The sequence below is a fragment of the Pelmatolapia mariae genome, linkage group LG7, assembly GCF_036321145.2.
Source record: "Pelmatolapia mariae isolate MD_Pm_ZW linkage group LG7, Pm_UMD_F_2, whole genome shotgun sequence".
In the NCBI taxonomy this organism is placed as follows: Eukaryota; Metazoa; Chordata; class Actinopteri; order Cichliformes; family Cichlidae; genus Pelmatolapia; species Pelmatolapia mariae.
In genome coordinates this window covers 58,425,186-58,450,496 of record NC_086233.1, presented here as the reverse complement: position 1 = coordinate 58,450,496, position 25,311 = coordinate 58,425,186, and the positions used below count along the sequence as shown (strand labels likewise).

The window sequence follows — 25,311 nt, the reverse complement described above, 5'->3', positions numbered from 1 at the left end:
TTCAATCACATCCTCACACTCACAATCCCATACTCCCTGTTTTTCCCATTTATTTAGGTGTGATAATAATGACATCAACATTTTTTAAGCCTGAGTGAAGCTGACATCAATTGTAGCACGACATAACTGATCACTACTTTGTTTGTCAGATTTCATGCCACCAGAAAGAGCAAAACACACTGACGCTCACTTTCATTCATGAGCAGTGACGTCATCTCCCAAGTGCGACGAGGGGAGTTTTCAGGAGACCACTGGTAGTGGAACTCCTTGCAAGGCTGGGCTGAAACCTGAAGCCTAAGAGAAGTGAGAGAGGGAAATTGAGGAAGAAAGAAAGTTAAGAGAGAAAGAGAGAGAGCGAGAGAGAGAAAGGAATGGAGGGAGGGGGAGGAATGAGGGGCAGAGAGAAGGTGATGTCAGCTGAGTTCAGAAAGTAAACAGAGTTCCAGACTGAAGCATGCTTTCTGCGGGACGGAGACTGCAGCTGGGGAAAACCCATGGGGGTATCCGAACAATCCCCTGGATCACCACCTTTATCTCTGGGAAGGGGCACTGGCTTCTCTTCATCTCTGTCTTCATTTCCATCTCCTTGCCCCAAGGGACAGCCTGGCCCTACGGTAAAGAATGGCAATTAATTTACCTTCACCACTCTTCCGTTTTACTCCCTCTCCTATCTCTGTGTTTGGCACAGCCTCTTGGCTCTTTGTTCTTAAAAAGCCGGCATCAGCACTCTTGCCATCCCCTCTTCCTTTCCGAGTGCAGCGGCGCTCAGCAACATTTGTTGAACAGTCACAGAGAGCGACCCAGTGATTTATACCGTTTTTTTGTTTTTTTTTTAACAGAGGCAAGCAAAGAAAAACACAGCTGATCAGCTTGTGTAATGTTTGTTTTTAAAGTTCTTGTTATGAAATACAGAGGAAGGCACTGTCCTGTGTGGCTTTGTTTATTGTCTCATAAAAAAATGGGAAACTCTGGGAGTCTTCATATATTTTCCTTCTCACCGTGGTTGTTGTTTTGTTACTAAATAAAACAAAACAAAACAAGAGTTGCATGTTGCCACACATTCCTTGTGGTGAAGGGAGACTGTTGCAGTTCTAATAGAGCAGCTGAATCTTGGCAATATTTTCTCCTTTGTGCAAAAGCTTCCCTTTAAAGTGTTATCTGAGGGAGTTCTCCTAGAGACTGAGATTTACTCTGTGTGTTTACCCTTGAACTGCTGCAGGAAGACGTGAGTCATGTTTGAGACAATCATGCTGACCGTGGTAATGTGTATACCATACGCCGTCTCCAAGGCTCCGAAACCAAACCTCTGCCCTCTGTTTGATTCTTCGTTGCGTGGCTCATGCAGTAAAACACTCCCTTCAATTTGTAATATTGGTAAATGTGGCAAAGGGCTTGGCAGAGTGCAGCTGCATTCTGCTGTAGTGATTAAAAGAGTTTCCACTGACTGATTTACCTACTTTTGTTGTTGTCAGTCAGCTGAGTCACTGTCAGCACGGCCTGTTATATAATCGTGTCTAATCAGCTGATGATAGATGTTTTCTACTGAGAAACCTAAAATAATTTCAAGATTTTTGCATGCAAGTCCTGTCTTTGTGGTTTGTTTACACTCATGCTCGCGTGCGTGAGTGTATTTTTTTATTTTTGCATGTTTTGGCGTTCCCTCTGAATGTTTCTGAATTGTGCAAGGCTTCCTGTTTAGGATCTTCTGTCCACCAAACACCCACCCCTCACTGTGTGTTAAGCTAAAACATGCAACATTTAAGAGCTTCTGAGTACTGGGCAGTAGGACATAATGGCTAAAGCAAGCAGTTGTAAAACTCATATTAGAGTGTGTGTGTGTGTTGGGGGGGGGGGGGGGGGGGGGGATTTGGCACAGACTTAAAATTACATGATGAAAAACACTGGCCTCTGGCTTTGGAAAATTAGTGTGTCATGTCAGATTCAAGTTTCACAGTTAAATGCTTAAAACAAATGTGCATACCTCAGACTCAGTACCATTCACCACAGTTGATGACAGGATTGGGCTATAGTGCACGAGTTGTGTTACAAACTACCAATTACGTCGTGCTGGAAGAAGTCAAACTACAACAAAACTACCCCAAGGAGTCCAGTTTTAGAAAACTACTTAGAAAAAGGAGAATATCCATCTATTCGTAAGTGCGTGTTCAAAACGTGTCACTGTCGGCTAGTGGTTCTTGCTCAGGCTGAGATGGGCAAGTTTGGGGAGCAAATGAGCAACACCCACCCTTTTTGCACATGTACCATACAGTGTGTGTGGTAGTGGTTGCCTGACAACTGTATTGCCTGTGCATGCCTTCACAGCTGTCAGGATAAAAGAATAAAAGCAGTGGGGCTTGTCAGAGAGGGTTAAATTAGATTAGGTAAGTAATGGTCAAATCTTTTTTTGTAGTTGCAGTAAAAAAAAGGACTAACTGTATAGTTATAAATGTCTTTGAACTTTCAGAAAACTACTGTTGATAATAGAATAATAGTGTATTTCTTTGGGGTTGTGGTTTCCAATTATAGGAAAGTTTATTTAAAGCTATTTCCAGAATGACCACTGGGATCAGCACTCCAGGATCAGGACGCATTCAAGGTCACAGCGACCACAGAGCTCCCCAGGGAGTTTCCTTGTTCCATGATAGCTTAATGCATCCAACCTCAAAATACAAAAAGACAGCTGCTGTGGGCAGTAGGCAAATGAATTACACAGTCACAAATACAGTACATACACATACACTCACAGCTGCTGTAGAAACAACAGTTATTACCGTGTGAAATAAGCTCCATTTTGTCAAGAGGAAACTAACTATTTACTCTCACGTAAACACTGTAACTTGCCATTTACTCTGTGAAATGTTTTCTGATGTTGGCAAAAATTATTATTAGATCATCAAAAGGAACATGTAGGAATTAACTGTGTTACAGGAAGGATTGTGCACAGTAGTATGTGCATTTCAATGCTACAAGGGGCCTGTAAAAAAGTAGATTTTTGTAGTGTGATTGAAATGAATGCTAATACACTTGTATGACAGATATTCAGATGCCCTGCGACTAATAGCAGGTTAGCCTAACTTAGCAGACCGCCTGACAACTAATACTGCCACCCTTAAATATAATCAGCACATTCTATCTTCTTTACCTTTCCTCAAATGTTAAACTATTCTTTTAAAAAAACATCTGTCAAAACATGAGAGTAAAGATATACCATGTATAACAGATGTGACTAACCCATGATTTTCCTAAGCATGTCAGATTCATCCTGAAGTTCCCAACTGGTGTCCCGTCTGTATTGTGGGCCTGCTTTGTTGAGAATGAAAACAGAGTGAAGTGAAACAAGACTCAAGCTGATAAGAGTTCTTGAGTAGTAAACAAAGGAAAAAAATAGACAATAATTGGCTTAATTCCCACAGCTAGCATTGTGCCCAGCTGCATCTATGATAGTGTCTTGAGATCAGATTAAATCTTTATTGGATAAGTTATCTGAAACTCTGAAGGCAGCAATTAATTTGTTCATGTCAGCGAGAGTATAAAAAAATGCTGCAAGAAACGCTTTTAATGCAACAAATGCAGATGCTTTTATTCTCAGCTCAAGTCAAAGGAAAATGCCTCCAAAACCATGGAACAGTTTAAGAGCAGATGGGGTTTCTGAGTCACTTGTGAGCCATCAGTTGTGCTGGTTCTGCATTTTAAAATCTATGAATATATTTTTAATGTAAAACATAGAAGGAAACTGAACAATATCATCACAGTTATATATTTTCTAAGTGGCAAAAATCAGAGGTTGTTGTGGATAAGCCTCAGGTAAGTATGCCAGCAGGGCATTAAGTCCAGACGCAAGGTCACAGGAAGGCTTTCTGCCCCTGATCTTACTGCTCTCACTGTAAGGATACACATAAATACAGTGAGCAGCAGAGTCAGCTTCCTTGAAAATGCAAAGCACTTGAAAGTGCCATATGACACATAAAGTTATGACTGTTTATTGTTATAACTATTACTATTTTTATTTTTGTAGCATCGCTAAATGTTGGAGAGTACATTTGAGAGCCTAACATATGGGATGGAAAAAACAAATTAAAATGTCTTTCTATGTCTGCGTATCTTCTGTCACATAAAATGCTAGTTATGCACAGGGAAAATATGTAACAATGTAGAAATGATCGAAAATACCATAATACATATTTGGCAGGTTGGATGAAAATTGTGCAAGGCAGCCTTAAAGCATTACACAAAAGCAAACCTTGTTTTCAGATAGATTTCTTCTGAGCCTTCCTACCCTCTCTGACAACTACTATCAGCACCTGCAGTGATTACAAGGGGTAGATAAAATAACCACAGTCTTGGGTTTAATTATAGGGGTCTTTGCATGTTGCAACATTCATTGCTTGTGTTTGTGTAAAACAGTTAGAGGAGACAGGATTATGCAATGGAAGACATTAGTAAAACCCTTCCAAACCTGTTCAGACCTTCCTAAACTGCTGTTAAAAAATAAAAAAACACATTAAATTTTTACTCTTGAGTCTTTGGCTCCCTGCTCAAATGAACAAATTCATCTCAGAGCCATGTAAAAATTAGCTTTGCTAAATGCATCTTAAAGAAAGGACATAGCAGTCCAGAAAAATATCGATGCCTTCCAGCGTGTGTCCTACCCCCGCGGGAGATTCCTTGGAGTCATGCTTCAGTGAAAACATAACAGCCTTATCAACAGAGCTGGAGGTCAGCAAACTGAATTCAGTCACAGTGTATAAACACTGAAAACATGGCTGCCCGAGTTTAGTTTCCTCAAGCAGGCACAGAAAGAACACAGCTTATGGAAATCTGGGAACCGATCCTGTCATAAATGCATGCACAGTGATGTCACTGGACTGCTGAGGTGAGACGGAATAATGTTTTCCAGACCTGGCTGAAGAAATAAAAAAATATTTTTGTTGTATTCCACTGTAAATGATTGTATTCTTGTGAAAGTGCGCTAAGGGCAGATGACAGACGTTTCTACGGTATATCGAAGGCAAGACAAATGGCAGTGATCCATGTAATGACATTACCAAGACCACTCATAAGCGCTTCTGTCTCTTTTATGTTTATGTCCTGTAAATCAGATTTCATGGTCTTTTTAGCCACTGTCCTGTAAGAGGGAGTGATAGTGTCAGCAACTCTTAATCTACATGTGGCAGGCATTAAACTTTGACAAATTCCATTGTCTGAATTTTGTGGTTTGGGTCATATTGTAATCATAACTGAAGTGATTCTTGAAATATAGTTACTTATAGCTTGGACGGAGTCATGTTATGCAGTAGCAACAGCTGTGAGCCATTGGCTACTGAATGCAGAAGGTTACAGATATTTCTAACATAGCCATGTATTTTCGCAGAAGGCTACATAAACAACACAACCAATCACATTGCGGATCTTTTTCAGTTGTTTTGATCAAGTGCCTGGGGATCTCCGCTGATTTAAACAACCATAGTTCACAGGAATTAGAAGGTTCTCCTTCTTATGCAGTAAAAAAACAGGATGAACTTTTGTATCGATAAAGGTGATTCTTTCCAGTTTTTGTTAAAAAAAACAAGCATGCAGTAAATGAAAGAAACAATTCGGATTCTTTTTAAGGGCGTTTGAGCAAAAGCTACCCAATAAAACATGCGCAATACCTTTTTTGAAAACATTCTTATGAAACAGCAGTTTTCAGTTAGAGTATCATAAAGTTGTTTGCTTATTGTGGCTAAAAACATGTCTTTGTGACTGTCCTAATGAGTGTTAAACCCATGCTGTATACAATGCTACTCATTGGGGAATTATGAGGAATTATGCCATGCCCATGCCATCGAATTTTGTGGTTCTCACATTTGGTCAAAAGAAATCCACAAACATGTCAGTCTGAGAGGAAAGAAGGAGACTTTTTCTTTTTCCCCCTTTTCTATTTTTTTTCCTTTTTGTCTCTGGGTGACAGTCCAAGTTAAACAAAGAAGATCATGCATAAACATCAGCTTTGATTTAAAAGGACAGTGTTGAAGGGATGGAACTTGGCATTCTTTCTTTAAGAAAGCTTTATTGGTAGCTGGAGTGGTAACACAATCAAAGGACTGATTGAAAATGAGCCCAGTGGCCCAAACATTTTTATGATCTTTGTTTTTAGATCTGTAGCAGTTTAAGTAGGCCTCAGAAGACCATGTTCTTTCAGGACTTTTGAACATTCTTTCACTTCTAATACACAAATCCAACTGAGCCCATTTACTAAAACATCAAAAAACTGCAATGGCTTTATAAAGATAAAAACTCTGTCCTTTAAAAACGTCCGCTGGAATTCCACTGCCCAACCTGATTTCTGTTTGATTAATATCACCATGTATGCCATATCTCTTCTAGTTGGAGAGGAAGCCAGACTGGTGATGGACAGAGCAACATTTTATGATATCATTAGAGAAAAGAAAGTAGAGATGAGTCTAAACATCTGTGCTTCTTGCCTCTCGACTGCCAGCCACTGAGAGATTAAACACTTGTAGTTGCTTTTGTGTGTCTGTGCACTTGGGTCTGTGTATTAGAGCCCCAGTTTGACATATAAACAACAATTAGAGCCAGTGTTCAGCTATCACTTTATAAATAAAAAGTCAGTGATTGAGAGCAAAGAAGCTATTATGACTGCAGGCTGGGGAGAGGGCACAAAATGTTGTAGTGACAATGTGCCAAGTTTAAAGTGCAGCTTTGGTTTGTTCTCCACATCTGCCACAAGAGAATTTCCACTTGTCTGTTTCAGCATTTAAATCCACTATTACATAATCATAACCGCTCTAACTCAAAGGTCTTTGAATCAGTGTTTTCCAGTCCAATAAAACGTCACATTTATTAGGTAAAAACTTTACAAAGAAGGCTGTTGTTTACACTTGAGTTAATATATCACTTTCTGATTAATGATTTGGTATTGTTTTCCATGACAGTGATTTAACCATTTTGGCATGTCATCTGACGTAATAACACACAGTGGTGGTAAACTGCTGAGACTTTTGTGGTTTCCTAAAAAGGAGCGAGAAACTGTGTGGCAGTGGAAATAACAAGAGAGACAGTGGCTCAGATAAACACTAAACTGAATCCTTCCAGTAACCCATTTCTGCTCACATTTTCCCAAAAGGTGAACTATTACGTTTGACTCATCGTCACTGCTAATGAAATGAAGGTTATACAAACAAATTGCTTTTTGCTGAGATATCGTCTTCTTTAGATTACAGGCACTTGTACAACCACTGTCCAGGTCCGGAGTGGAATATTATGTGCAGAGGATGCTGCGAGTATGATGTGATTCGCTGTAAGTGTCCCCTCCAAGGGACTCCAGTAGGCTATGCAGTACCCTGTTGCCGGAATGCCATCAATGAGTGTGATCCCTGCATTATCCACCCAGGTAAAACCAATGTTATTCTGATTAAATAATACTATGAATCTAATAAAATCTTGAATTATTTCTTTTCACTGAAAGAAGCTGTTAGAATATCGAGCATTGCCTTATAAGTATGCATCTGTTGGAGCGACCTTCGTGAATATCTTGAGTATCTGCCATGTTGTTTGTGCAAGACCAAGTGCTATCTATCATCTGCGCAGCTGTTTGCACTGTAGCATGACAGTGTGACAGAAAGACTGAAAAGAACTTCTGTATTTGTGTGTAAAATAATTTGTTTCCAGGCTAGCTTCACACTGGCTTCTTCTCTTGACTGACTGGCAGAATCCTCTGAAAGCTGGCAGGATTCAGGAGTGAATGAGCACACTCAAAGCTTTGATTTGTGAATGAAATCAGACTAGATCCTTTTGTTTTTTATTCACATAGATGAGTTTGCATTTGCTGCAGCTCCAAATTCTTTTTTTCCTTACATGCCATTTGGCTGTAGAAGTGTGTCATGCTTTTTTTCATAGTTCAAACATGCAGAGTTTTTCCTTTATGGGGGAAGAAAGCAGCTGTTCAGAATTAAATGGATGCCTGTACATTACTTTTTAACTGTTAAACACACACAGAAAAAGTGTTCCAACCTCAGCGTACGACCATAAATCTCCACATGCACATCCCAGCCCGTGCGTTGTTAAAATCCATGCCTCCACTTGGGTCAGATGTTGCTCTTCACCAGAGGCTGGGGGGGGGGGGTTAGAAATTACTGAAAGATTTATTAGGCTGTGTTTTGAGTTTTGTTCAAAAAAGAATGACTTCATATAGGGAAAGATATATATCACATATGCAGGACACCTTAAACTAGTTTTTTAATTAAGCAGCAAGGCAGAACAAAGTTGGGGCTGTATCAGGACACGAGGACTAAAACCCAATTCAACCAGACCCAGAACTGATCCGAAATTAAAACAGGACTACAACAGTTCAAAATCAGGACTACTTAGGACTTAACCAAGACAGAACCAGAATCAAAACTAGATGATAGTAGCACTAAAAATCATCATAGACCTGCACTACACTTATTTTTTAATTCTACCAAAGTACACTATTTAGATTGAGAAAAGTTTATATAATTATTTAGCCTTGCTGTGCAAACAAGCCTGCATAACTTAATAAATATAGAATTTGAAAAATAACAAACCCAAAAAAGAAACACTAGGTACGAGATACATGAGTACCTTTGATACGGTGATACTTTTGGCAAACAACCATTTGACTAACATGTGTGTCTCACCTGCTCTTGTTCCATCTCTGTTCTGTCCTCATTCTCCTCTCCATCTCCCTCTCTGTTCCTCTCTCTGCCTCTCTGTTCCTCTCTCTCCCTCTTTCTGCTGACAATCAAGCCAAACACCAACATCATCAAATATACAGTTGAAACCAGATATTTACACACTCTTCAGATAAAAACACAAACACTTTTTTAATTGTAACATCAAACCAAACTAAATGTTAATTTTTTTAGGTTGATAAATATAAAAAACATATTTGTTAACTTTAAGACTAAAGAGAGAAACTATCTGTATTTCTTAATTGTAAATGGCAAAAATTGTATTCAAAATTGAGCCACACTTTTGGAGGTCCACAATTCTTTTCCTGGTGTTTTGGTTGATATCTCTTGATTTTCCCATGTCACAGAAACAGGCTCTGTGTTTTGGGGGTGCCTTATATGCATCCACAGGTGTGCCACCAATTTACTCACATGGACTCTACTAACCTATCAGAAGCTTCTTCGGCTCAGAATGTAATCGTCTGGAGTTTTCTTATTAATTAACAATAAACTTAGTGTATATGTACTCCTAAATTTGATGAAAGTGATAAAAATAGACAGCTCTGTCTCTCTTTATTCTGACATTTAACTAATTCAAAAGATATTTCTAAATATATTTATCCAAAACAAAACAAGTTTACTCTAAATTGATGTTGTACAGTAAAAAAACATGTTCTTGTGTTTTCCATAAAGTGTATGTAAATATCTGGTTTCAGCTGTGAATATACTGCTGTGTATTGAAATTCCTCTTGTTTTGCATTGAAATATACTAAACAACATACAAAGCATAATATATAAAATAACATTTATCTGAGTTTTTCCTTTGAAAGAAGCCCCTTATGTCCATTGTTGTGTCAGCAGTACATAACTGAAACCAATTTAGAGTGTTTTATTTAGCCGTGGAGGGTAACAACTGAAAATATGAAATAAACACATGTAATCTAAGACTCTCTAAAAAACAGCATTGTTGTTCGGCTTTTCATTTCGCCATTTGTTGATTCAGTCGAAGACCAAGTAACGTAATATGGGTCAAGTGATCAGTTTGATATCAATCTTTTGTGATAAACCGTCATATTTACATCATTTGTACAGTACGAATGATTTGCTTTGGTACCTGGTCAAACTTCAGTTCTCCTCTGTCTGCCTGGCTGCGCTTCTCCAACAGCAAACTCGCAGGCAGCAGCTCCCCCCGCCCCCTCGCTCAGTCGCTTAGTGTCTGAGCTCGGATCATACCAATATTAGGGGGGATTTACGCACAGTCGTAAATTCCCACAGTGTGCACTACGTGCTTCGAATATTGTGTGTAGTTTTTGTTTTATACAGTTGTCAGCCAGGCATCTAACGAACATCTAATGAAAAAATTACACTCCAAAAGACCCCGGGCTTCTGAAAAAACAACCCGGGCTTAAGCCTAGTAAGCCACCCCCCCGCTCTGCCACTGCTCTTCACATCCCCAATGGACGGGACAGCTTCTTAAGTGAAAATCCAGCCTCAAAGAAAACTGTTTCAACAGGTTTTCTCCACATTTCTATTTCAGGAAGCAGCGATATGTTTTCACATTCTATTGCAGTGAAAGAGGACCTTAACGAGTTCAGCAGAGTTGATGCAAAGGGAACATTTTAGGGGTTGGTGGGTTTCTTAAAAATCAGCAATACAGCATAAGCCATTCAGATAAAGGCTTCCTTATTCTTACATACAAACACATCTTCTGGGAGATAATTAATGTTATTTGTTTTCATTTATCCACCTTTATCTTCTACTTTACTGTAGTTTTGTTTCTGGCTGTCCTCGTTTCAGGTTGCAGCATATTTGAGAACTGTAAACGCTGCAACAATGGGACATGGGGCCCCAGGGATGATTTCTTCATTAATGGCAAATACTGTGCAGAATGTCGACCTGGCTGGTCTGGTGGAGACTGCATGAGTAAGTTTTTTCATCCTTCCCATTAGCAGATCCTACGGCTTCACTCTAAATCATTTGTTTTACTTTAAGTGAAATGAATACCACGTACTATATGGTTTTTCCATCTCTGCTGATTTATCTCCATCTTGGGAAAACTGTGCCAACTTGGAATGCGGTCATGCCCAGGAGGTTTTCCATAAGGAGCTAAATGACAAGTCAGGAATCCTATAAAACTATTTAAGATGTTAGTTTTGGACACTGGGTCTAGCTTTTAAATGCAAATATTCTACCAGCGGGCACAACAAACATACATTTAATTAAAAGCAGAAACCTTCCAAAGCTGCTGAATGCATTTGTTCAACATGTCTGTGTGTCTGTGTGTGTTGTGATTATCCTTATTTATGTTGCTGTGTAGGCTCTCTGCAGTGACTTTGAAAGTCTAAATGCAATTACTGTTGTCTGAATGCTAACCAAAACATTTATAAGTGGCTCTTCAAAACAATAATTAAAGAAACTGAAGTAGCTGCCCAAATAAATATTTTCAAAATGAAATTTCTGTGTTTTCCAGGGTGTGGAGGGGTGATCCATAAACGACAGGGCCACTTGGTCCTGGAGAGCTACCCCAACAATGCTAGGTGTGAGTGGACCATACAGGTGGACAGGCCATTCACTATTGAACTCAGGTAAGATATTAAGATACTTTCCTCTGTAGGTAGTTACTGGTGTTCATTTTCCTCTGTGTTAATTTAGAATAGTTAGTAGTACTTCTGTTATAGGACTATGCAAAAGCCTTGAGCTACTCTTCTTTGTATTTTGTGGCTAAGTTCTTCAGGCTTTATGATGATCATTTCAATGTTTTCTTTTGACATTGGCTTCTTTTTCATTTTTTCGGTCCAGTCACTCGACCTATTTTCAGTTCAATTCAGTTTTATGTATACAGCGCCAAATCACAACAACAGTCTCCTCAAGGCGCTTTATAATGTAAGGTAGACCCTATGATAATACATACAGAGAAAAACCCAACAATCATATGACCCCCTATGAGCAAGCGCTTTGGCAACAGTGGGAAGGAAAAACTCCCTTTTAACAGGAAGAAACCTCTGGTAGAACCAGGCTCAGGGAGGGGCGGGGCCACCTGCTGCGACCATTTGGGGAGAGAGAAGGAAGACAGGATAAAAGACATGCTGTGGAAGAGAGCCAAAGATTAATTTTCACAGGAATGTTTTTGTTAAGCCACTTAACACTGACATATGAATCATTCAAGTATAAAAAGGCACCAGATTCAAGAGATGCGCCTGGTGCCTTTCTCAAGTTGTCTGTTATGTGTTTATCTATAACAGACAACTTAGCAACGAAAACATTTTAAATCGTATCTTAAGGCACTTACTAGCAACCTGCCGCAAAAACACATAATTGGTTTATTTAATTGAATATATGAAAAATGTCAAAGATAACACAGTTTTCCAGGCATAAGCTAGAGCTTCTGAACCAACTATAGTTGGTTTAGAAGTTGGTTCATTGGGAATCAACTATGAGGTGTTTACAGAAAACCTGGCAAACCTCAGCGTGATGCAGTGTGTCCTAAAAAATTAGGAAACTGGACAAGTGGAGGGCAGCAAAAGAAGTGGCAGGCCTAAAAAGAAATCTCTCTGCAGCATGGAAAGTCCATGTCTTAAGGGATAAGAAAAAATCCACTAAAGGCCAGACATATGCAATAGAATTTGGAAAACATCTGACTGGCAATTGTTTTGAGCATTTTTCATAAACAGGATCAATACAGTAAAATCATAACTGGATAAAACACAAAGAAACACTATCAGTCACAGATTGGCCCAGACCTCAATTTTATTGCTGCAACGTGATCAGAGAGAAAGGTAGCCAACATCCCCCCCCCCCCCCCCCCCCCAAAAATAAATAAATAAATAAATAAATAAATAAAATAAAAGTTTTCAAGTGTCTTTCAAGAAGCCTGGAGAACTACTCCTTAAGACTGTTCAGGCTGTGCTGAAGATTAATGATAGTCATAGCAAAAATTAATATTCTATCTGTCTCATTGGTTTTGCCTTATACACTGTATTTCCTTATAAGCTTGCACAAATTTCAATAAATTGCAGAACCTATTTTCCATTTTTCTAGCCACATAAAGGTTGGCTCAAGACTTTTTCGGATAGGTTTTGATTATATTTTGTAATGGCAGTCTTATTCATCTGAAATAATGACCTGTAAATCCACTGGTGGCTCTGGTTTTAGCTTCACTTCCATTGTAAATTGGCCAAGCAGTACTGTATCTGATAAACATAGTGACATTTTTATTGTGAAGATGCTAATATGTTGATTTTAAGCAGTTAAAATCTGTATAATGTGCCAACATTAGTGTCAACCACAGTAATACATTTTAAATCAAATTCTTCTGAATTAAAATTAAATTCTTTAGAATTGATGATTGTTGGCGGTTCATAATTAGACAGCCTGCAGCAGGGCTAAAATATTAAATTTAAGGGCTCAAAATCTAAGGTGTTGTAAAAGCAAACAAACAACAAAAAAACAGTGACCCAGTTATTCTGAATAATTTTCAGATTGTCAACAGTAGTGAAGTGCTTCCTACCTGAAAGTCCTTGGAAAACCATCCTACTGTTGCACACCAGCTTGTAAAAAAATTAATTAATATCAATTTAAAAGATATTTTGACAGCAAGACTTCACCAAAATAGCTGTTTTTGATGGGAACGAATAAATACAGAAAAGCTTTGAGTCTGTCAAGTCAAGTCTGATTGGCTCTCAATCCTCAGTTACTGAGATCTTCATTGTCCATCTGCAGTAAATATTATCAACTGGCCTGGTTAAGTCAAATTTCCACTCAGCTGGAAGATGTATGTTGAGGACTGATGGCAAAGAGTTTGGAGGTTTGGAAACCATAACACCATTTTTTTTGGTAAGATTATGGCCTCTCAGTCCTGTGATAAATTTCTATTTCTGTCATTTTCTCCATTACACATACAGATTTTATGGGCAAGTGTTTGTGCAGGTTTTTAGAAGAACAAAAGCTCCATACAGCTAGGTTCAGACCGAGCATGCAGTTCCTGATGTCTAGGCTTGAAGTGTGCGTGAAAGAGACTTAATGATTGCAAGGATTTTTTTTAAAGCTATGTATGAAGTGCTTCATTAAAATTTACAGCCATGATGCATGTGACAAACTAAAGAGAAGGGCCAAATCCTTCTTGAAGGGCAATATAAGTACAGCCATTGTCACATTTTAATAACTTTAACCAAAGTGTGTTTCTATTTTTGAACAGACTGTTGGAAAATGTGTTTCTGCCTGACTAACTTAGTAATTTCCTCTCTAAAAAACAAACAAACAAACAAAACAGCATGTTGATTTGAAATGGAATGGGTTACGCTGTTTATTAGCAATACATCCTGCCTATTACAATAATGAAATGGCATTGATATATGCAAATAATGAGCATTCACAATACACTGAACACTTTGAACTACTAGTTCAAACATTCTTTAGAGGTTTCAAGGCTCACCCAAACCACAGAGTTAATAATAGGCATCTCATTTGATTGATTATTGCAGATAATATAGTCAGATATAAACATGTACTTACCTGTCTTTGCCTGTATCCGTCATGACCTCTAGTGATCCCTTTGCTTTAAAATCTTTTTTTAGTTATTATGCATGAACACAAAGATGAAAACACAAAAATCAATTTTAAAACTAGCCTAAAGATAATTCAAAGCAATTGCCACAGTGATTCTACGGTATAAAAATGAACAGGAAGAAATGGAGGCTGTGAGCTCATCGCTGCCTTTGCTACCTATTGAAGTTCAGGCTCTGGAGGCTGGTCTGGGGTCAGCATGCACTCAGCTTTATCATCAGTCTGGGTTCATGGCTAGCTTTGTGTTAGCATGCTGTTTGTACAGAAGCTCGCAAAGAGCTGAAGTTCTGTTAGCAGTACAATGCAGTTGCTTCTTTCCTGGATGTGGTTTGTACTTTATTGTTGCACTCTGGTCCTGATATCAGCTGACTGTAGCAAAAATGTGCAGGGAGAAAAAAGCATGTTTGGTTGATTTATTTTCTTTCTATCTGCCCGGTATGCAAATAACTGAAGAAGATTTTTCACACAAGATTGTAACACAAGTAGCAAGATTTGTAACTGTAATGTGATTACTGAATTCAGTACAGCAATGCGTTAAATTACTGTATTTATGAAAAGTTAAATGTAAAACACAGTAATGTGTTACTCTGGAAAGCGTTAAATCCAACACTGGCTACAACAAAGCTTTTTAATCTGACTTTGTTGCACCTGACAACAAAAAACAAAACAAAAACAATTCAGAAATCTAGCTTTCTAAATGCTGTGCTACCTTGTAAAAATAAGATTCAGTGAGATGGAAAGGAAAACCATTAAGAACTGCAATTATTTTGTTAACTTTATTCACATCATCAGCATCATGTGGACACAAATAGCATCAAGACAAAAATAATGAATAGCAAATTTTAAGTCTAATGTTGAAGCACATCCCGACCCTTGATTGGATACACAGAAGAGAATAGATGGTTGGATAGCCTTGAGTCATTTGTTCTACTCTCTGCCATTTCAATCTGCCACGATTCTTGTATTTGCAGGTTCATGATGCTGAGTCTGGAGTTTCACCATTCTTGTCACTATGACTATGTGGAAGTCCGAGATGGAGACAGTATCCACTCGCGTGTTATCGGTAGATACTGTGGGAATAACAGACCTGCACCAGTTCACAGCTCTGGCAACAGTTTGCATGTTCTCTTTGTGTCTGATGGTTACAAGAATTTTGATGGATTCTTTGCCACTTTCCAAGAGAATTCAGGTAGGTTACATAACAAAGTAGTATCTCTTCTACTATAAGAACAGTGCTTTTCTCCTTTGCTTTAAAGTACCCTTGCCAATGTACCATACTTCCCAGCTGCAAATCTTAAGCCCTCTTAAATGAGCCGTCATGGAAGAAAGCTATTTTCTTTAAACCTAAAACAAAATCTTGATTTTTAGAGTGAGCTGGAATCTTTGCTTTTTTATATGGAAGAGATAAGAAGTCGTTTATAAATTCTTCATGAACAACGGGGCTCTTTGGAATCACAACAAATACAAACAAGAAAGACGTTTCCATGGTATTTAGTGTCCAGTACCTAATAAAAGCTCCTAATAGTGCATGACTAGCACCTACATTTTCTGGCAAAAGACTTTGTCATGGGTGTTGAGTCTGTTAACAGCCTGTTTACAAACCAAAATGCCCTCACTTCACAGAAATGCCCTCATTCTCAAGGTCTAGAACTCAAAAACAGACACACACACACATGTTACCAATGCCTAAGCCAGATGTAGTAAAAGTAAACAGTGGGCTTTGGAAATGAAGTTTTAATTATTTCAGCTTTGAGTATGATTCCTGGATGTAGCCTGACGTCTGCAGCCACACATTTCAGCTTTCTGTGTTTTTATTTTGATAAAGACAGTCTTTCTGTTTGTACCCTAATGTTGCCTGTATGTCCACAGCTTGCAGCTCTTCCCCTTGCCTGCATGATGGGACATGTATCCTAGACAGTTCTTACTCTTACCACTGTGCCTGTCTGGCTGGCTACACAGGCAAGAGGTGTGAAAATGGTGAGTCTGTAACATAATAGGGGACTTTGGTGAGCAAAATACTGATATTTTGGAGAAAATATATTAAAGTTGGAAATTAAAATAAAATCCATGCATGTTTTAATCACAGGAAAGACTAAACCAGTCTATTTTCCATCTTATGAGGCATTGGAAAGACATGTGTCTTAATGTACTGAGGCTTACAAAATCCCTAAATTATTTCAGTAATTTTCATCTGAAAATCAACACGCCTAGTCACAACGAATTTACAAAGAATTGATTTCTTCCCTGAGGCTTTTTTACTGTTGTTGCTGCCCCAAGGCAGGCAGTGATTCATTTTCACAAGGGAGAGGTTTGTGGTCTGGACTGAGATCAGGCCAGCTGCCTGCTACAGTCATACGGTCGGGACTGTCTGTGTTCATATGTGTTGATTTCAAGTTTCACTGGAAGAAACAGCAAAATCCCAAATGGCCACCTAACACATATAGATGTACAAAATTAAGCAATTTTCTTCTGTTGACAGATAAATAGGGTAAATGACAAGAAACTAACTGAGGAAAGAAGGCAGCAAGAGGAAGTGGACAAGGAGAAGAAACACATAATAGAATTTGTCGAGTGGTTATTGTCAAGACATTTTGTTACTGTACTGCCACTTTATACCACCTTAAATATTTGTGTGCCCTGGAGCTCTGGGGGTACTGCTCCCCCTAAGGGTCTGGTTAAAGTTACCAAACCTTAAGTTTGCCTACAAGGCACTACAAGGTCTTTTAGTTATAGATGTCTGGTGTGTTTTTGTATTCAATACACCTCTCTTAAGATTCTGCAAAAGCAGACTTGGTGAATCCCACATTTTTTTTTTTGGTGTTATTTTTCAGGGCTACATTCAAGTCCATAAAACTAATGGTGAAACAATTCGACTTATATAACAACAGACAGTATTTTCCACTGGAGGAGACACCCATTTAAAAAAAAAAGGCTGTTTGATTTCACACAGTGTGCATTCATCTGTATTCTCACGAGGAATCCTCAGCTGTTAATTTGAATGGAAAAGAGCTGGAAAAACGTTAATGCCTTACATTTTGTGGTGATAATGTAGTCTGTATTTCTGCCTGAGAGTCAGATGGAGAATTTCAAATATGAACCTGACCTTAGCCATATTTTATGGTTTCAGTAATCACCCTGTCATCTGTCGAAAGCTAAAAACTCATTTGGTACAAGACAGTGTGACACTTTATCATAAAAAACAGGAAATGCTTTCTCTTCTTTTTCTTTTCCCTCTCAGCCTCAGTTGAATTTATCTTTGATGCTAATCAGTTTCAGTATGCAGTATATAACTCAGTTTCCAGAGAACTTGTGAAAGAAACGATGATTTACTTACAGTACATGTTGTGATGTGTAATATGTTAGCATTCCACTCTAATGACTCCACATTTATTTAGATTTGTCTGTGAAAACCTTCGCATATAAAAGACAAATCATTTCATGGGAAAAGAGCAACAATGCACACGGCACCTCTGGGCACTTCATGGTTTTTTATACATATTCAAAAGAGGTCAGCTACAGTTTATTTCTCTACTTTTGGTTTGCCAAGCACATTCCTTATCCCTTAAAAGACTGAAGGTTGGAAATGCCGTTCAGTTATAAAGATTATAGGGAGGGTTCTTTGGTTTGGAGCTTAAAAACCACAGACAGTGCATTTCATGGATCTGATCCCACTTAAAGTCAACAACATAACAAATCTCCCGAGACAGCCTCATAGAGATATGATAACTGTTGTCTTAACACATGTTTTGCGAACCTATTTGCAGGCCTTTATCACAACATTTGTGTGCATATTTGCAGCTGTGCTTAATGATTAAGTATTACAGTGTATCACAACATGCAGAAGAGTTTTCCCCGGACTGTTTTATTTTTGCAAGCGGTTCTTCTATGGGACAGTTGCACACAGTATTCCATAAACACATTACCAGTCTCTACTATCCCACTTCGTAAAAATCTCTTTTACAGCAGTGGAAAATTGAACATTTTGACTAAAAGGGCTTTTATTGCATCTATTTCTTCCTTATTTACAAGCCATGTGTTAAAGTCATGCTGTTAACTGTTCGCACTTTGCGATGATGAGTGAAATTATTTATTAATGAGTCTCTGAGGTAGCAGGCAGTGCTTTTAAATCTCAGGAACCTTTTGAATTAGAAAAATTGAGTCTTTGCTTTATGGACTACCTGTCTGACCTGTGAATAGAAAGGAATAGAAAGAACTTGCTGAAACTGTTTGTGTGGTCTCAACTGATTGTTGAGGTATGTTAGAGATGCCTCCTATGCGTTGTAATTTTGATGACTGGACATTTAGTTCGGAAAAAGGGAAACTTTGTGTGTATATAAATAAACCCCACGTCTGTATTTCTCGTCAGTGGTGGGCTGCCGCAGGCCTCCGGTGCCCACCCACGGATCTACAGAGGGTCTGTTTCATCACTCTGGTGCACGCATTACTTTTCGTTGTGACCCTGGGTTTGAGCTGAAGGGGTTTCGTCACGCCATCTGCCTGAGTGACGGAACATGGAGTGCGCCTGCTCCAGACTGTGGTAGGATAATAATACAAATAGCTTTTTCCCTCTTCAAAATAATTACAATTTCATATCTGGGAAAGTCATACAGTATGCGTGTCTTTAGCTTGCATCTGGATGCCATACATATTGCCTCAGAAATGGTGCAGCTCATGGAAAATAAATATGATTTTTTTCCCCTTCCTCCCTTCAGTTCCAGTGGAAAGAGTCTGTGCTCTGCCACCCAAGCCAGCCAATGGGGACCACTTCTTGGTTTATGGGCCCAATGATGTTCTCATTGCATTACAGTACTTGTGCCACCAGCCATATGAACTCAGTGGGGGCTCTCAGAGAACCTGCCTCCCCAATAACACCTGGAGTGGGACTTCTCCTGTTTGTATTAAAGGTTGGAAAATATGTCTTAATAACTGTAGACTGGAGATGGATTGTTTTTTTTAATAGTAAGCTGTTAATAGATGAGAGAAAATGACTCAATGCCTTAGAGCTATTCATCGTACAGGCCAACTTTAAACCACAGTTTGCTAAATTTGCTAAAAGATAACTTCTTAATAATCTCTTTTATGTTTTTCTTCACAGTGAATAACACTCTCAATGAAGCAGAAAAGGACAAAGTAAAAGAAAAGGGCAAAGAGACCGATATTTACAGTAACAAAGATATCAGTAAAACTAAAGAGAAAGAAGAAGAGAACACAACTAGCGAAAACGAAAGTGTTGCCGGAAAAGATGTAAACACTGAGCAGGAGAACACAACAGCAGTCGACGGGGAAGATAAATATAATGGGACCACTCCTGGGAAAACTGTGGTTGAGGGCAGGAATGAAGGAGAGGTAGATACTGGCCCAGAGAAGCCATCTGGAGGTGGGGAAGATAAAGTGACTAGCAAAAGCCCAGATAACAGCCTAGATTACATGGTTGAAGAGAAAGAGCCAAAACAACCTGAAAAAAAAGAAGACACAAACTTTGACAATGGAAAGACAGATGTTACAGAGATCCCTGTGACAAAAGACAAAGGACAGGAAGAAAGTGAAAGAAAAGAAAAACAGGTGAATGGGAAAAGAGATCCTGACAAAGTGGGCCCCAATGACACCAAGCTCAGGACGGTCATATCTGAGGGTGAAAACACAGTGGAAATGCCTGAACTGGAAATGACAAAGAACAACACTGTTTCACATGATACTGAGAGCACAAGTAAAGAAAATAATACCATAGGGTCTCTACCGCCAGGGAGGAAAATAATTCCAACTCGTGTCAACATCACCCTGTACAGAGCAGAAAGTGGGAAACCGAAGGAAAAATCAACAACTGCGAAGGATGAAAAGGAGAAGGATTCAACTGAGATAACAAAGGAGGAGGTGGAAAGAGAGAAGAAAGAAAAAGAGAAAGAAAGGGAGCGAGAAGCCAACCAAAGCTTCACCGGTAAGAGAATCAATGACAACAGCATGAATAATTGAGTGAATAATTATCCGCTTTTATTTGGCCTTCACTCTCACCCGCTCTCTGTTGTCCAGAAAAAAGCTGCCCACCTCTACTTCGCCTTTACCATGGCTACCACCAGGTGGTGCCAGGTTTGGAGCCTGAAACAGTAGAGTTCAAGTGCAATCAGTCTTATGCGCTCAGTGGTGATGTCCGACGCACATGCCAGCCGGATGGCACATGGAGTGGCAAACAGCCCTTCTGTGTCAGAGGTACCGGCGCCTCCTCTGTCTTTTTATTGAATTAATGATCATAATTTTGTTGTTTGGAGATTGGTGAAATGTTTTTATTTCTTTAAGCATATACAAACAGCATTTTTTTTCTTTTTTTACTGGACTGGTATGTAGGTTTCAGACATATTGAAGCATTAGCAGACACTGTAGTGTTTGAGAACAAAATGAACAGTTAATAGATGGTTGTGGATGTTATATCAGTCTATTAAAGTTGTAGATATACAGGCTTGTAAGTCAGTAGTCCGAAAATGCTGAATAAACGCTAATGCTAAATGTTATTAATGAAAGGGTTCTGGCAGTAAAATGATCCATCAGGACTAGAGCTGTAAATATTAATTAGTTCTTAATAGATTTTGGCCTGGATGCCCTGTAGCTCTTTGCCAAGAGGCAAGTGGAGGAACTGTCCACTGGCACGGCTTTAATGAATAAATGAAAGAAACAGGCACAGCCAAAGTACGCCATGTGAAACAGCATTCAAACCATGCCTCAATAATACAATTTAAAGGCTTTTAGGTGAAAAGCATTTAGAAATGAATTTCTAAGAAGGTGGTTTAACATTGTGGGAAAAGCTTCTATTTTATTTTTGCTAAGTGTTACATGTACAGATAGATACCACATGCCTCTTTAGCAGAAAAAATACTGCAGTCAGCAGCCGGTTGGCTTGCATGTAGTGTCACTTTTCCCAATTTTTTGTGCATATTTCATATGAATGGGTTTTTTAAACATATTTGTTTATTTGCAGCATGTCGTGAGCCCAAAGTCTCAGAGCTGGTGAAACAAAAAGTTCTGCCCCCTCAGGTACCATCCAGGTATGATTATTAAAACATCATCTTATATAGAATAACTGACAACCAGAAATATATAGTATTGTGTAGGTATGTATGCCATTTAGCTGAAGAATTAATATTAAGGACTCATATAATGCATTTACTACATACCTTTGGCATATTTTCCCCCTCAGAAAGACACCCGTGCACAAGCTCTACTCCTCAGTCATGGGCCAGCAGCCACAGTTGCACAGTCCCACTAAAGCCCCCCTGGTGCTTTCGCAGTTGCCCCAGGGTTTCCACCATCTTTACACACATATAGAATATGAGTGTGCTTCTCAGTACTACCACCACTTTGGCAGTCCACGTCGGACTTGCTTGAAGACAGGGAAATGGAGCGGGCGCCATGTCTCCTGTTCACCAGGTGAGGGCAGCAGAGGACCACTAGTTGTCAGACATTTTTAATACAGCGATTTACACCCACATAACAATCCTGTGCAGAAATTAAAAATGATGATGTGGTAACTTAGACATAGCGTTTTGATAGCAATTTATATAATGAAGTAATATTTGATGATCATATACAAAAGCACCTTCTAAAAGCATTCTTGTCTCTAATTGCTGACATTGATTAAAGCATTTTTGCACAGCTTTTTTACTCCTCAGTGAAAGCTTGCTAAGACCCTAAGCTCAAATTCACAAGCTGGTATGTACAGCACAGCTGTGACATCAGTGCAATGACAGAATTTTCAATAAAAGATGTCAGATGTAGCACTAATGCCTCTTGTTTCCATAAACAGTTAGAGTGCAGAATACTATAACAGCAAAGTTAAAACACAGCTGATGTAATGCTGCTATCTACACATTATTATTTCATCATATTAAACAGTGAAGGTGAGCTGTGTATATTAAACCTTATATGTATCATGCATTATTAAAGTTGTTAATATTTCTAGCTGTTAATTAAATACTGAATATAGCGAATATAAGCCTATATAAACAACTTATTATATTACTATTCAAGATTATTACTCTTTATTTTCTTTACTGCACTCTTGAATCGAATTCCCTCTCTATAGGATAGATTTGTACCGTAACAATCACAAAATGGACTGCCCTTTTTTAAAACAACTTTCCTTAATACTAATGTGAAAAAAGCACTGTTGTGAGCACTGTTTAATAAAACACATCAACAAATACTGGAGGAAGATTCATTTTTATATGGTGCTATATGGTACTGAGCAAAGAAACAACACCAGATCAATGAATAAAATCCTTGAATAGTCTGCTTCTTTGGTCTGATTTTGTAATTCTGGTGAATTGGTATTAGTGTTTAAGTGTATACGGACAAGGTACCATTCTATGTTATATGCAAACTGTGTACTTAAAGATAACGTTTTCTCACTTCTTCTTTCAGGGAGTCACATTTCACATGGCTCTGTAGCTTTTAAGTGTTTTATATTCTGCTCCATCAATGCTACTACTTTAAATAAAAGCAGTCCCACAGCTCAAAATGTTGACTTAACCTCAGTGCAATTTCAATTTCTCCTGTCTTGTTTTTCCTGCTGTCCCGTTGATAATGGTCTCACCTCTCATCCTCTTTGGCAGTGTGTGGGAAGCATCCAACCTTTGACACAGAGAGGCCAGAAGAGGCTCACTGGCCTTGGCTGGCTGCCATCTACCGCCGCTCCACCAAGGGTACAGAGACCAAGGTGACCAAGGCAGACAGCCAGGCAGGGTCCCTGAAGAAGGATGGTGGAGCAGGAACTGGCAAACACAATCAGGCTTTTGACTGGCAGCTGGTCTGCAGTGCAGCTCTGGTTAACCAAAGGGTTCTGGTCGTAGCTGCTCACTGTGTGACAGATCTGGGCAAGGTTTTTCCTCTGGACACTGCAACAATAAAGGTGGTAGTGGGGAAGCACTATCGTGATGATGACAGGGAAACCAAAGGTCTTCAACACCTGCGGGTAAGCTCTTGGAAGTCTTGTTATTCACACAATCCCTTTTGATAAAACTAAGCATGTCTTTTCCCCTTTCAGGTGGCCTCCATTGTTATTCATCCAAACTATGATCCCAATATTCTTGACTCTGACATTGCTGTGATCAAATTACTGGACAAGGCAAGGATTGGAGAAAAAGTCCTGCCTCTCTGCCTGTCAGAAAACCAGGAAGAAGATTTGACATCAACTCAAGGACTTGTGACCGGCTGGTCTCCAATTCCCGAGTCAAGTTTAGGCCCTGATGAGAAGGCTAGGGTTGGGCTCGTTCACCTTGCTGATGTAGTCCCATGTGAGCAGCAATACGCTCGTAATGGTGTGCCAGTCAGTGTAACAGACAATATGCTGTGTGCCAGCCAAAAGCCCGACTATGGACCATCTAACATATGTCCCTCTGACACTGGGGGAATTCTTGTCCTCCCTGCCCTCTCTGAGAATCAAGTCAATGATAACCGAAAGCCTGGTTATGCACAGGCGCAAGGGGAGAGCAAAGGGCTGTGGAGACTCCTGGGACTGGTGAGCTTTGGCTATGACCAAGGGGAGTGTGATCCTGACCTCTACACAGTCTACACATGTGTAGCCAGCTTTAAAGACTGGATTGAGAGCAATATGAAATAAACGTCTTACAGTCCTCTCCCCTGCTTAATCTCTATTTTAGTGCATTCATTCTGTCTAATCTATTTTTATGCACAAGGGCATTTTCCTACTAAACGCAGAACAAACACTGGACATCACAGTGCTCAAACTGAAGGGGGTGCTAGCACATTAGATGTGCTAATACATCGGCCCTTTATCTGAAGACTTTAGTGTTCAGGTCATTCAACCTGAGATTAAACACTTGAAACTGATAAGAAAAACATTCATCTGAGTATTTGACTGTTAATGGTTTGGACTGTACCCTCTGTTATGTATATATGTTGTAATGTACTGAATTATTATATCAATTCAAGCGACTCCAGAGATGTACATATTTTATTGAAAGAGAAAAATCATGACATTTTTATTAAAGGAAAGGTTGGTGTGGTGAAGCTTGTGAGACTGGTTATTCTTATCCTTTCACACAGTGTAAAAGTCTTTATGACAAATATATTCCATAGACAGATTCGGGTACATTGAAAAAGCACCTTATATTTGCTTCATGAAGCACACAATGGAATGAATCCGGGTCAGAGCAGCACCATTTTCACAACCATAAACATAGCAAGTTATTCACAGATCATTTCCCAAATCAATTACCTCCATTGTGACTTTTCTCTATTATACAACTTCCAAGTGAGTTTGCATAGACAAAAGACCTGCAGCTTATAATGAGTTACAAAACGGGACAGTAAGCAATGCATTACTGTAATTTTATTCCATTTATACACACAGTGAAGCTGGTGAAACACTGCAGTCATACCACATAGACAAAAATGACCTGAGCTTTCATTTCCAGCTGGCTGCAATTGCTGTGTGTCATTCCACCCAATATAATGTTTTAGCAAACACGTTTGTGTTTAGTATAACATCTACTTATTACTGTTCAAAAACTATTTGGCCTTTTACAGTTCAACAGGAGATATTAATAATGCAAGGTCACAACTGGAATGCCAAACTGGTGGAATCCCCTTTTTCTCTTCACAGGAACATCTTCTATCAAAGACTTTCTGTCTTCTCTTCAACCATTTACCAAAGCTGAACAACAGCTTAGCAATAGTCCCATGTTTCCCAGAGGACAGTCCTATCCACTTGTGCTGGGAGACTGTCTGTTCACAGGCCCTTGTAAGCTCACAGGGCATCATCAATAGAGACACGGGCAACGTTGAACCATAAGCTGACTGGCCTGGGAACAGAGGTGTAGCTCTGAACAAAGTACTGGGATAATGATGAGAAAATGCTACCATGAGAAAATAGTTTACACTGGAGAGCCGGAGGGGTAAAATACTTAACACCAGACTTAAAGAAAATGTTTAGGTGTTGATCCAGTTTCCCAGTTAGGCTGATGAGCTTTCTGTGCTTGCTTCTCAGCATGAGAGGAAGCCTTTGAGCTGAAAAGGATGCCCACATACTCCACTGTTAGCATTGTGG

The 25,311-nt window shown here is 39.1% G+C and overlaps 1 protein-coding gene across 1 annotated transcript; it reads left to right on the top strand.

Moving 5' to 3' along the window:
* The first annotated feature begins 441 nt into the window (after window positions 1-441).
* On the top strand, window positions 442-24,189 carry pamr1b (peptidase domain containing associated with muscle regeneration 1b). Its single transcript, XM_063481200.1, has 14 exons — window positions 442-614; window positions 7,217-7,393; window positions 10,491-10,616; window positions 11,164-11,278; window positions 15,227-15,444; window positions 16,125-16,232; window positions 18,622-18,792; window positions 18,968-19,159; window positions 19,351-20,190; window positions 20,283-20,459; window positions 21,223-21,289; window positions 21,442-21,671; window positions 22,856-23,214; window positions 23,287-24,189. Exons 1-14 carry the CDS (start codon window positions 455-457, stop codon window positions 23,860-23,862), a joined length of 3,516 nt encoding a protein of 1,171 aa, XP_063337270.1. The 5' UTR covers window positions 442-454; the 3' UTR covers window positions 23,863-24,189.
* Window positions 24,190-25,311: the final 1,122 nt, after the last annotated feature.